The sequence below is a fragment of the Castanea sativa genome, chromosome 2 (genome assembly GCF_040712315.1).
Source record: "Castanea sativa cultivar Marrone di Chiusa Pesio chromosome 2, ASM4071231v1".
NCBI lineage: Eukaryota > Viridiplantae > Streptophyta > Magnoliopsida > Fagales > Fagaceae > Castanea > Castanea sativa.
The window spans coordinates 19,618,157-19,630,867 of NC_134014.1; the positions used below are offsets into that span (position 1 = coordinate 19,618,157).

Here is a 12,711-nt window from a genome sequence, read left to right on the forward strand (position 1 = left end):
ATCAATTGATATGATTTGTCCCCCCATTAACTTTCCCATGTCCGTCTCAGTGGGCATAATATGAGATTAAAAAGGGAACCACGCTTGTTCAAAAGAGAAGAATTTATAGATTTATAAAAGTAAAAATTAAAAAAAAAAAAAAAAAAAAACTTGGGGGCGCTATGGCTAGTGGCGGAGCTAGGATTTTAGTCCAGAGGGGACAAAATTAAAAGACGATATTAAAAGTGAAATCTATCTAAAAAACATTAATCAACAATAATAACAAAATAAATAAACAATTGTAAGCAAATATGAATATATTTCATATTATTAAAATAAATAAACAAAAAAATTTGTGATAATTTAATCGTAACACATAAATAACACACTGCTTAAAATGTATGCATGCAAACACGAGTTACATGATAAAAATGTACATGATCTTTTAGCTTGTTTTACATTTGCAACATAAAATATTATCATGTCCAACGTAACCTAGCTTGTTCTAGTTTTAATTTTAACAAGTAGTCCTTATATCGGCTTCAATAATTTTTTTCATGGTACAAAATCAATAGTTTGCTTCCCACTACTATCATTTCCCTTACTTAAAATTCTCTCCTTGGTTGGTAGCACGTACCTCATGGCTCTTGGGAAGGGTTTAATCAAAACCTAATTCTAGAAAGACAATGAAAGACACATATATGGAAACATAAGGCCAAAATGGGGATTTACCTCTTTCTCACAAATTCTCCAGCAAAATGCCCCTGTCTGAAACTACTATGGATATGCCCCTGTTTTAAAACTTGAGTTTTAGAAAACCGAGTTTCAATACTTTTTTTTTTATTTTTAAGTTTCATTTCATTTTAACTCGATTGTTCAAAAATCGAGTTTTACATTTGAAACTCGATTTTTAGAAAATCGAGTTTCAAAACAGGGATATATCCCTAAATAGTTTCAGACAGGAGGCATTTTGCTGAAAAGTTAGTGAGAAAAGGGTATTTTGCCATTTTGGCCTGGAAACACACAAAATGTCATGTTATGTGTATTTTTAGCATTAATCCAAGAGAAAATATAATTTATGCTGATTACCTTTTTCGTATTACATAATTAGGAATTGTCTGATGTTTTTGTAAATCTCCTCAGTTTACTTAATGGAAATGTAAATGACCATTTTGTAATAATATTGCGATTTCTCAAGTAATTAATAGCAAACTGATAAATCTAAGCACTTTAGCTTTTTAACTTGATTTTTTTTTACATTGAAAAGATAATTTATAGCTTCCGATTCAAAAAGATCACCATGCCACTAGCTTCCCCATTAATTTTAGGTCAAACAAGCATGCACATTATAATTATTACAGCTACAGCTTACAAGAGACGTAGGAGTGCTAATTCACTACCATGTGAGCCTTGTTGTTAAATTAGAGAATTTTTTCTAACACTGGTCACATTATAGTACAAATCCATTGGCATCCTAGAAATTTCAGAAATGTGAGCATTTCCCAACAGGTAAGAATGGGTACAAAGATGCACATTGTTTAGCAAAACATGTACAATACCATGTGGAAAGTGTTTGTATTTGGATAGAAAAACTGAAGAAGTGCTTGAGTTTATTAACATGCTTCTTATGATGTAATGCAAGCCAATTAATAAAATTTTTCTCATTTTTCCATAAAAAATAAAAAATAAACATGCATATACATTTTTCCTAGATAATCTAGCATGCCTTCTAGTACGTATGCACCTAGCTACTTTAGTTAATTCGCAGGAAAATTTATTGAACTTTTACTCAAACATAAAACTAAAGTTGGATGTCTTCTCAAAAAAGAACTAAAGTTTGATGACGTTCGACATTATGCTAAGCAATGAAATCACGTCAAGGTAATGAAGATGATTATCAGGCATCTATCCGTGCTAGATTTTATGAGCTTCAAATTGTGAAACTAGAATAAGGATTAATCGTAACAAGGGTTACACATACATTTCCTTTTTTTTTTTTTTTCTTTTTTTCCTTTTTGGTTTGGGCTACTTAATCAGAATAATAAAAAACATATGCATGCTAATTTTATGATTTTTGATTTTTTTTTTCTTTATCATTTGATAATTGAGGAAAGTGGGATTGAATTTTTTTTGAGAAACAAAGTAATACGTATTATTAAGGGAGGCTATTCAAATCATTCCGGAATTACAAATAAAAGGTCTGGTGGTATATCTTCCATCCAGACAGACAAAGGGGAGGGGAAGATTGCTTGTCTAGCGAGCAAATGAGCAACCTTTTTACATTGCCTTCGGACATGTGCAACACTAAAACATGAGAAACACGAACCAAAAAAAAAAACAATATCATTTATGATGTGCCCAAAGGGCGCCAAAGACCTGATGCTACTGTTCAAGAGTTTAACTAAAACTTTGGAATCACCTTCAAGGACGATGTTATTCAATCCCAGTTCTAGAGCAAACTCCACTGCTCGACGCGCTGCTAGAGTTTCCACTTCAATGACTGTGGATGGCAGCGGAACAACCTCAGACAATGAAGCCATCACCAATCCATCATGGTTTCATATAACTATTCCCAAACCAGCTCTATTTTCTCTTTCAAAAATTGCTCCGTTGAAATTAATCTTGTAATTATGTAAAGGTGGGGGTGTCCACGATGCTGGTGATGTTGGGGTGGGATCAAGTAAGCATCCCAGTGTAAGGTCACGAGCTTTGTCCAACAACTATTCTAGCGGGATGGAAGGTTTCCCTAGCCTGATATTGTTTCTTCGATTCCGCAACGCCCAAGCCACCGATAAGAACAACTCTGGGTCTCTATTATCTGCACAAATAACAAACATTATTTCCAAAAAACTAGTGCATTGTCTAATGGTGTTGTGGCTCCATAGGGGGGAGTTTTGCCAGAAATTCTCCAGTTCTGGGCAGCAATATAAAGCATGAGCCATGTCTCCAGGGTACAGCTTGCAAATTTGTTAGGGCATATGTGGAAATTGTTATAAACATATGTCATTTAAAATTGGCTAATCCTTTGACAAAACACACTTTATTGTAATTGGGTATATCTAGGATAGTTTAAGTCTTCAAGCAACATATTGTTCAAGTCAAGAGTTAAAGCCATGCAAATCTGTTCAAGAAACAAGTGAAGAAGTGTTGTATTCTAAAACTCGACAGATGGTATCTATCGAGGTTTAAAAGGGAATTTTAGCTCGATGCTCGACAGCAGCTCAACAAATAACCTATCTATCGAGAATTACAAAATTCAAATTTTCGAATCTGTTCTTCACATATATCCAAGCTATCTGTGTAAGTTTTCTTTATTCACAACCTTAGACATATATAAAGATTATTTTAAGGGCCGTTAAAGGTAATGCAACTTGATGCAAAGTGATTGTTCACTCAAATTATGACTAGAGACAATTTGCCCTAATTCATCTTTCTCTTGAAGAAGTTGCTGCGTTTGTATGTCGTAGGATTTTGTAACCAATGAGCTTCTTAATTTTTATCGTGTGGATAAACTGAAGAACTTTGCAACCAACATCCTTCTCAAGTTGATGTGTTAGTTACGTACTTGGATCCGTGCATCGATTGGTTAGTCACATCCTGGGAGCCGTACATTGAAAGGAGAGATTGTCACTACATTACAAGTCTAATGAGTATTGGGGTAAGGGTTCAACTGTAGGTTGGTATAAGATACTGGGATTCCTTTACTTGTAACCGCTTGTTTTGATAATAGTGGATTCTCAAGAGTAGTGACCTTATTTCACCTAGTGGGGTTTTGCCTCAGTGGTTTTCCTCATTCGTAAACAAATCAGCCATGTCAAATTTAATTTCCGTTGCATTTAGTTATTTGGTGATTTGTTTATACTACCACGCATATTGCATGTTAAATTGACTTAATTAATTCATTTGGTTAATTAATTGCTTAATTTACTTAAAGGGTCAATACATTCTTGGCCTATCAACATCTCACACAAATCACTAGTAACCACTTTGTGTTTCACCAAAATTGTCTTGGTGGGCAGCGAATTCTTACAAGCACGCCAGACCAGATTTTTTACTTTTTCAATAACTTTTAAGTCCCAAATCTTCTTCAACAGAGGTTGCAAGATGGTGGCATCAGAGGAACTAGGTTCATTGGCCTGACACTGGGATTGAATTGAATCCTAGATATTCTCGTTCATGAAAAGGCTAAAATCAATAATGTTAAAATAAAAAATAAAAATCAACAATGTTAGTTGTAGGGGCACGATTTGGATCCTAAGCTCACAAAGCAACAAGATTAGGGTCCAAATGGCCCAATACAATGAATTTGTAGAGGGTGGACTTGAAAACTAGGCTTCAATGGGTAGAGCAGTAAGCACAATGGATTAAAGGCCTTTGGAAAATAAAGACAAACAAGCTTTATATGAAGAAAATCTCCTTAGTAGAGTCCGAGAAGGGTAGTTCTAGAATATATTTTTTCAAACTTGGTTACAATTCCTGTTCAAGGTTGCTACAGTGTCCTCTTCCACAATTTTTCAGATCCCTCTTACTTGGAGGATCCCTTACATTATATAGCCTCCCTCAATTAATCTTAGCCTTCCATTCGTTGATCATGCAAGCCACTACTTGAGTATTTGTCCTATCAGACACCTTCTTAAGTCTTTTGTGAGTTGCGGCGACCAAGACAGCACTGTTCAGGGGTTTTCTCCACATAAATGCAATCAGGGGGTTTAGTGGGATGCAATTAATGTGGTGGTAGCTTCCATCCCTGCAGACACGACAGGCTTGTCCCCCTCCCTAGAGTTCTTCCCTTATAATGTGACCTCCTCTGATGACGTGTCATTGATGTGCACAAAGCTTGCCACCCTGGCCTCACTGTTCGAGAGGATGGTCTCCACGAAACGACTCCTCGGCCACGGACATGACGCGTGACATTGCTATCTTATTAAATTGCTGTACCCCACATTAGCCATTTTTGAAAATGATAAATTTTTTATGATAAAAGAAAGAAAAGGGAATTGGTTCACATTATAAAATTTTACATAATAGAGTATTTATAGAAACCTTAATTGGCCTAACTCTATTATAATCCTAGTTCAACTAGGTTACTTGACCTGCAAGTACAGGCTCTTAAATGTACTAAGCTACTTATTTGTGAATTTGTAAACAGTATAGATTTATGAAACTCGAAATCTATATTACCACTTAAATCAAAAAAGACTAAAATTGAATGACTTACGAATGAATTCAGAATTTATTAACAGCAATTTATCAGGGATAGTGTTTGAAAATACGTCCATAAGATAGATTTGACCCCTGACATTGATATTTATGCACTTCTTGGATGTCTATCTCCAAGAATACAATAATCGAATACACACACAAAAAACACTGTTATAAGTGTGCCTAGCGAACCAAATATTGTTCTTTTTATCTCTCTCATAGACTTTGGACAATGCAAAAAATTTAAAAACTATTTGCAAGATAGACGGATATTTATAGATTGAATTATGACTATTTGGAATAGTTGCGAAGGCAAAAGACACATCTGTTAATAGTGAAAAGAAAGATGCGAATTAATGGACACAAAACAGACAAAGTTTTACCCACACTCAGCACAATTTGGGATAATATTAGATGCATGTGTCTATATATAATGTCTGTTACATGATAAGTTTTCTTTATCAGGACATTTGGTAACCAAAATTACGTGATGAATGTTGTTTCATCACCATATGTCTTAGGCAACAAAATAAGAACATATCGTGATGAAAAATTTCGTCACCATAGTCCATGTTTGTTGTAGTGTAACATCAAGCCAAAATTTCATGAGAGTTTTTTATTATTTATTTAGGCAGGATTTGAACTCATATCGCTTATTAGATAATAAAAGATTACACATGATAAGCTAACTGCAACTCACAAATGTGATGAAATTATAATAATATAAATGTAGTTCAGTTGCAAGTATAAGACATTAAAAAGATTGTAAATGTGGAAAGTTGTTTAGCTACATGAGAGAGAGAGAGAGAGAGAGATTGCTTAATGGTAATAGGAATTATCGTTTGGAAATTGAGTGACCGTAATTTACTAAAATGTGCCAATATTATAAGTATTTTCTTTAAAGAAAATAAGTATATTACCATTTGTTTTACATTTTTAATCTTTCATTAAATATGTAATTTTATTAAGAGAGAGAGAGGTTGCTTAATGGTAATAGGAATTATAGTTTGGAAATTGAGTGACCGTGGTTTACTAAAAGGTGCCAATATTATAAGTATTTTCTGTAAAGAAAAAAAGTATATTAGCATTTGTTTTACATTTTTAATCTTTTATTAATTATGTAATTTTATTACAAAATTGTTAGAGATATTACAAATTTGACTATATGATGCTTAAAATTTAATGTGACAATGAATGCGATTGTTGAATTTTAACCACCACTGAATTTTAAATTAATATAGTAAAATTTGTAGTATCTAAAACATTACACAATTTGATTATTGAAGGTTTTTGTTTTTTAAGGCCATTCTAAGGTTATTCTGAGTATTGAAAAGATGGCAACAAAGGAAGGGAATCTCGCTCTAATTGTATCGTATGTATAATATCGGTAATGCTTCCAATAATCAATAACAATGTTGATGAATTCAGCAAAAAGGGGAGAAAAGGTAATGGTGAAGACTTAATTATTAAGGGAAAAAATGGTGGGGACCTAAGTTATCGACCATCACATGCTTTAAAAACCACATATACTAATTGTTCAGGTCTTTTCCTTCGTTTCATAGAACCTCTTCAATCAGTCTTTATCATTATGGAATAGAGTTGTCATTATTGAAAGTAGTTTAGAAAAGAAGACATCTAGCCCACAGTGTTTCAAATCTCAACAAAATATTTTTTTTTAGAAATATATCTAAACATTTAAGTATTAGAACATATTGAATCTAAATCATAATCATATTAAGAGACCTGTAGTTAAACTAGAATCTCTTAGTATTTTTATTGAAGATATTCAAAATATAAATCCCTCTACTTATACTAAAATTTATTAAAAATAAATGAATAATCTAAATCCACGATCTTATGTTGTCAAATAATTATGCATTACCATGTTAATCATGGCAACGGTACATCCATGTTCTCTATATCATTTTTGAGTTTGACTGTTAAGACTATTTTTTTTTCAACATAAGGAATTCTTGTATTGTAAATATACTAGATAATTATGAGTTAGGATAAGTAATGTTACACCACCTAATATTTTTTAATTAGATATGAATTTTGATAAATCTACCGCTTGATTACATTATCTTTGTGTATTCTCTATACTTAAAAAATTTAAAAATAATCAAATATCAATAGCCATATTATCAATTAATTGTTTACATTCAAGTTTTTGTAATTTAAAATAATACATAAAATATGAGTTTATGGATCAAATGGTAAATTACATCTGATTGACATGAAAATTAGCATCCATATTAAGAACATAAAAAAAAATAAAATTTAACAGTTAGATTTTCAAAATATGAATTCAATAATAAGTTATTGAGTGGTATAACATTGCTTAGAATTACATCAAGTGTAACTTGAACCCAACCTAATAATTATTATTGGGAAAAGTTTCAAGTTAACTAGAACTCTCACAAAAATTATTTTTATGAAATAAATAAGTGATATTTTAAATTATAAAATTTGATTGGATTGAATTATTTGGATGTATGTTGTGTAAGCATATACTAAGTCCCATATTGAGTTTTTATTAGGTAAATGTTGGACTTATGAGTGGTTACAAGAAACCGTCATCCCAACATAACTAATCCTTTTCAGGTATAAGTGCAAATGTAGTCAGAGTTTTCTTTAAATCGTCACAAATGGTATCATTGCAAATCTAGCATTGTGTCGCAACGAGAGCACTGCCGAGGCTGTTAGGAATTTAATTAGGAGAGATTCAATTTCATTTTTAATTTTACTTCTAAATATTGTATTTGTCAACTATCAAATATCTATGGATGTGAATTGGTTAGGTTGAAGGTTTTTTCAACTAAAACAATTTTGAAACAAACCCGTTACATGCATAGACACCAATCCAATCCAACCCATGTGGATCAAGTTGAGTTGAGTCAGTAAATTGTATTTACATGTTTCACACCATGAATAATCGACTTTCATAAACTATTTAACCATTTTTTCAATAAGTTATTACAATTCAAAGAAAATGCTTAAATTATATTGCAAATTTACAAATTCATCAAAACTAATTCTCAAAATACCAATATAAAACAAGTTAAAAAATTAAAATATGTGAAATAAAATACACTTATATATATGGTGGGTTAGGTTGAGTAAGACGAATTGAAAAAATTATCAATCTGAAACCGACCCAACCTAATCTACCAAGCCTCAAAAACCAACCCAAGAGATTGGATTGGGTTAAGTCAGATCAATTTAGTCGAGTAAGTGGCTTTGATGCAAATCCCTACTCTTTATATATATATATATATATATATATATATATATATAGTGAAAAATAAAAATCGAATAAACAAGGGATGAAATGAGTACTTTATAATTTTCTAAAGACTAAATTAAGATTTTTTTATATAAAAAATACACTAAATTATATATTTAAAAAAAAAAAGAATAAATGAAAGTAGATCTTAGAAAGAAATTTCTTGTGTGAATGAATATTTTCAACCTTCAATATACAAGTAATGCTAAAGACATAAATGATTCTCTTCGTTTTTTCAAAACTTAATATAATGATAAATAATTGAAATTGATATAAATCGCTTTCATGGAGTTCTAACACCAACTAGTGTACATCAATCACAATAAATAATTGTGATTGTGAAACAAAGAAAAATTTTCTGGCAAAATGAAGCAATCATGTTTATGTGGTATATTTTTCTTTTTATATATACAAAATGGGGTAACTTTTCACGCACACAACGAATCTAGGAATAAAGAAATAATATGTCCAAAAATACATTAGGTACGAGAATTCCGCACTCTTGGGTCACTTCAATTTGACACTTGACAGATGGTGGGCCCCAAAAGGTCTGTCCCTCGCACGTGCTGGCCCGTCATTCATGTCGGCCCAGAGGAGAGAGAGACTACAGTCCCACACTGATCATTAGCCACGTGGCTTCATCATGATCGTGAGTGTCACAGTCCTCCTGATATTGGACCATACAAAATCTCCCTTGTCATGTCTTCGTCAGTAGTTTTCAGTTACTCTTTTTCCCCCCACCCATCTTTTTAATTTCCTGTTTATAGTTAAATTAATGCATTCAGAAACTTCCACTTTTACTTTAAAAGTCAGGAATGTGACAGCATTGATCAAATAAGTAGTTGTAGCCTTTCTTTCTTTTTTTCCTTTTAAATTTTTCTCCCTCAGGAAATAGTTGTATTTTCTTTTTTGGCTAAGCAGGAAATAATTGTGTTTAATAGTACAAGTAGTAATTCCTAATTAGAATAAAAATAATTGACCTCCTCTATTTTTTTTGTTTATTTTTGGTCTCCCAAACATTTCTCAATTCAAAATAAAAATAATAATCCTCATTAAACGATAAATGAAAAATGCCTCCAAACGGTAATGGAGTCAGAAATTCTTTTTAAAGTGGTCAAAACTCTAGGAATGGTAATTTGTTCGTGTCATATTGACTCATGAGTATTCAACTATATGAGTCAACCCTAACTTGACATGTTTATTAGACGAATTAAGATTCATCAACTCTAATACAACTCATTTATTAAACAGGTCAATCGTGTCAACCTGCTTATCAAATTTTATCAAAACGAAAAAAAAATTAGTATTAACGAAATTGATATGAATTATGAAAAACCAAACAAATAAATATTTTTAATATAAAATTCAAAACTAACGAGTAACTACATCACAAATAATCATTCAAAACTAGAGCATATCTCAATATCACAAATAATCAATCATAATATGTCAAAGAAAATAAACTATAACAACTAATAAGTTTATATACCTAGGATTTGAAGGGTATATTGGAAAAATGTCATTTAATTAAACAAGTCAAATAGATCAAACGAGTTATATGTGATGGACATTAACCCAATCCGAATATAACACAAATTCATTAAACCTCAACTCTTAACCTACTAATTTCATATCGTGTCATGTCGAGTTTGTGAGCCGTACCCAATTTTGCTACCCGTAGGTCAAGCTAAATGTATTATTGTATTATGGAATTCCTAATTCTCTTAATATAAATGTATATGGCTATTACCTAAAATTTTAAAAAATAAATGAGACAATGATAAATTAAAAAGTAGTTGTACTTTTTAAAAATAAAATAAAAGAGGGTCATTACCTAAAAAATTTTCAAACTTTTTAAATTATGAACATTTAAATAGTCGGAAAGGGGCATTTTTTAAAAAGCCCAGGGGGCCTTTGCACCACCTAGCCTCCCTCCCTATGCCCCTACCTCCAAATTAAGAGTCATCCAAATTCGAATCTCCCCTTTCTCGTTATAGTTATCAAATTATAAATAAATAAATAAATAAAGGCTAAATTATGTATTTGGTTTATAACTTCTGTACTGTGTTAATTTAGTCTCTAACATGTCAATTATGCCAGTTTGATCTCTGACTATTTGGTATTGTATCAAAATAGTCCTTATCGTTAAGTTATTGATGAAAAATGCTAATGTGGCTAATGACCAAAATAAAATTTTATTTTTCTACCAAATCAGATAAGATGTTAATTGCCACATAGAATTAAAAAAAAAAAAAAAGCATTAAAGTAAAGAAGAACATAAACTATTTTTTTAGCCCCTCTCAACAAATATTTTCTAGTTTACTAAACAAAAAACAAATAAAAGAATAAAAAAGAACCCATCACAATATACATAGAAGCAGCTTTGAGATTGATTTTTGCAAACAAATTTGTTTCCTCTCTTCGCCTCCATATGAAAAGCTACTTTCCTCAGTTACAAGAACCATCAGGTTCTTAGCAAAGTTGCTACGATGTCCTTCTCCCAATCTTGAACCAACAGAACAGTATTGATATTCCACTGTGGAAGAAGATGTGGCACCTAAATATTCCAGCAAAGGTAAGGATTTTTGTGTGGAGGTTATGTATGGATGCAATCCCTACTATGGTAAATATAAATAAAAGAGGAATCCATGTAAATCCCATATGCCCGCTGTGTAATAATGAAGTAGAATCTGCTGTCCATGCTATCTTAAGATGCAACATAGCTAGTAATGTTTGGAGGATGTAGGATGATTGCCCTATTAATATTTTGGGAATCAACAGGGATATCCCAAATTTGGCTATTGAGATCTTGCACCAAGGAACCCAAAGGGACCTAGAGAAATTTTCTGGGATGGCTTGGAGGATTTGGTACAGTAGAAACCAGGTGCTTTATAAGGCAAATGGAACCTCGGAAGCTCACATCTGGGGGACTGCTATCCGTATGATTGAAGACTTTAAAGAAGCAAATGGCCTAAAAATTAAATACATGATGGATAAGAAGGATCATTGGGAACCTCGTCCTGTGGGCTTCTACACCATTAATGTGGATGGTGCCATCCCTTTGGCCAATGGACATTCAAGGATTGGAGTTATAGTTCGAGATAGTGACAACAAATTTGTAGCTGCCATGTCTGTGCCCCTCCAAGGAAGATATTATGTCGAGGAAACTGAGGCAACTGCAGTGGAGCAAGGATGTGTGCTGGCAAAAAAGCTTGGCCTAGAGAGAGTTATCATAGAGAGCGACTCTCTCCTGACTGTCCAAGCGGTTGAAGCTAATGATGTTAGAGGAATTGTCAGCCACATTGTGAAAGGCATTGTGCAAAGTTTATGCAGTTTTCAGGAGTGAAAAATCAGACACATTAATAGGACTAGCAACAAAATAGCCCATGAACTAGCTCAGCATGCTAGAGGAATCAAAGAAACTGTCATGTGGAGAATGGAGATCCCAGATTTTCTGTCTGAGATAGCTAGATCTGAGGGAGCTAGTTAGGCGGAGTAATGTTTTTGGTCTAAGCCGTTGCTGGTTTCCTTGTATTTGTGTTTATTTGTTTCTGTGATTTTTCCAGTTGCCTTGTATCTATTTTCTTGCAGTTGAATGATATTTCAGTTCCTTCTCAAAAAAAAAAAAATTGTATTGATATTGAGAAATGCACTTGAAAAAAGAGTTGGACAAAAAAAAAAAAAAAGGATTTAATTTAAGGTTTGTAGAGAAGTGAAAATTCGAAATGGATACAGCTTGTGACTTGTGTTAAGAAGGGAATGAACACTTGAGAATCAAAAGAGAAGGATGTATGTGTGAAAAGTGAAAGTTACATATTACAAATATAGATGTAATGACTGAGCAAAGACTCAACAAGTTCAAGGAAGTGCACCCCAAACTCACTACCAACAGAGAGAGAGGAAACAAATGGGTTTGCAAAAATCAATCTCAAAATTGCTTCTACTTTCTTTTACTGTGATGGGTTCTTTTTAATACTTTTTTCTGTATGGTAACCAAGAAAACAATTGCTAAGATGAGCTGAGAAAATAGTGCTATTCTTTAGGTTAATGTTTTTTTAAAAATATTTTTATTATATGTAGCCATGTAGACACTCGATTTTGCACCCATGATTTAATCAAGGAAGATGACTGAAGTGACCATCCATGTACCCAAAAAAAAATCATTCTTGCATTACATGCATCATTTTGTTCTTGCATCACATGCATTAATTTGTTCTTGCATTGCATACATCAATCTATTCATT

At 32.4% G+C, this 12,711-nt stretch overlaps 1 protein-coding gene across 1 annotated transcript; it reads left to right on the plus strand.

Annotated features, from left to right (window-relative positions):
* The first annotated feature begins 2,409 nt into the window (after positions 1 to 2,409).
* LOC142625016 (uncharacterized) lies at positions 2,410 to 11,813 on the plus strand. Its single transcript, XM_075798732.1, has 2 exons — positions 2,410 to 2,603; positions 11,249 to 11,813. Exons 1-2 carry the CDS (start codon positions 2,410 to 2,412, stop codon positions 11,811 to 11,813), a joined length of 759 nt encoding a protein of 252 aa, XP_075654847.1.
* Positions 11,814 to 12,711: the final 898 nt, after the last annotated feature.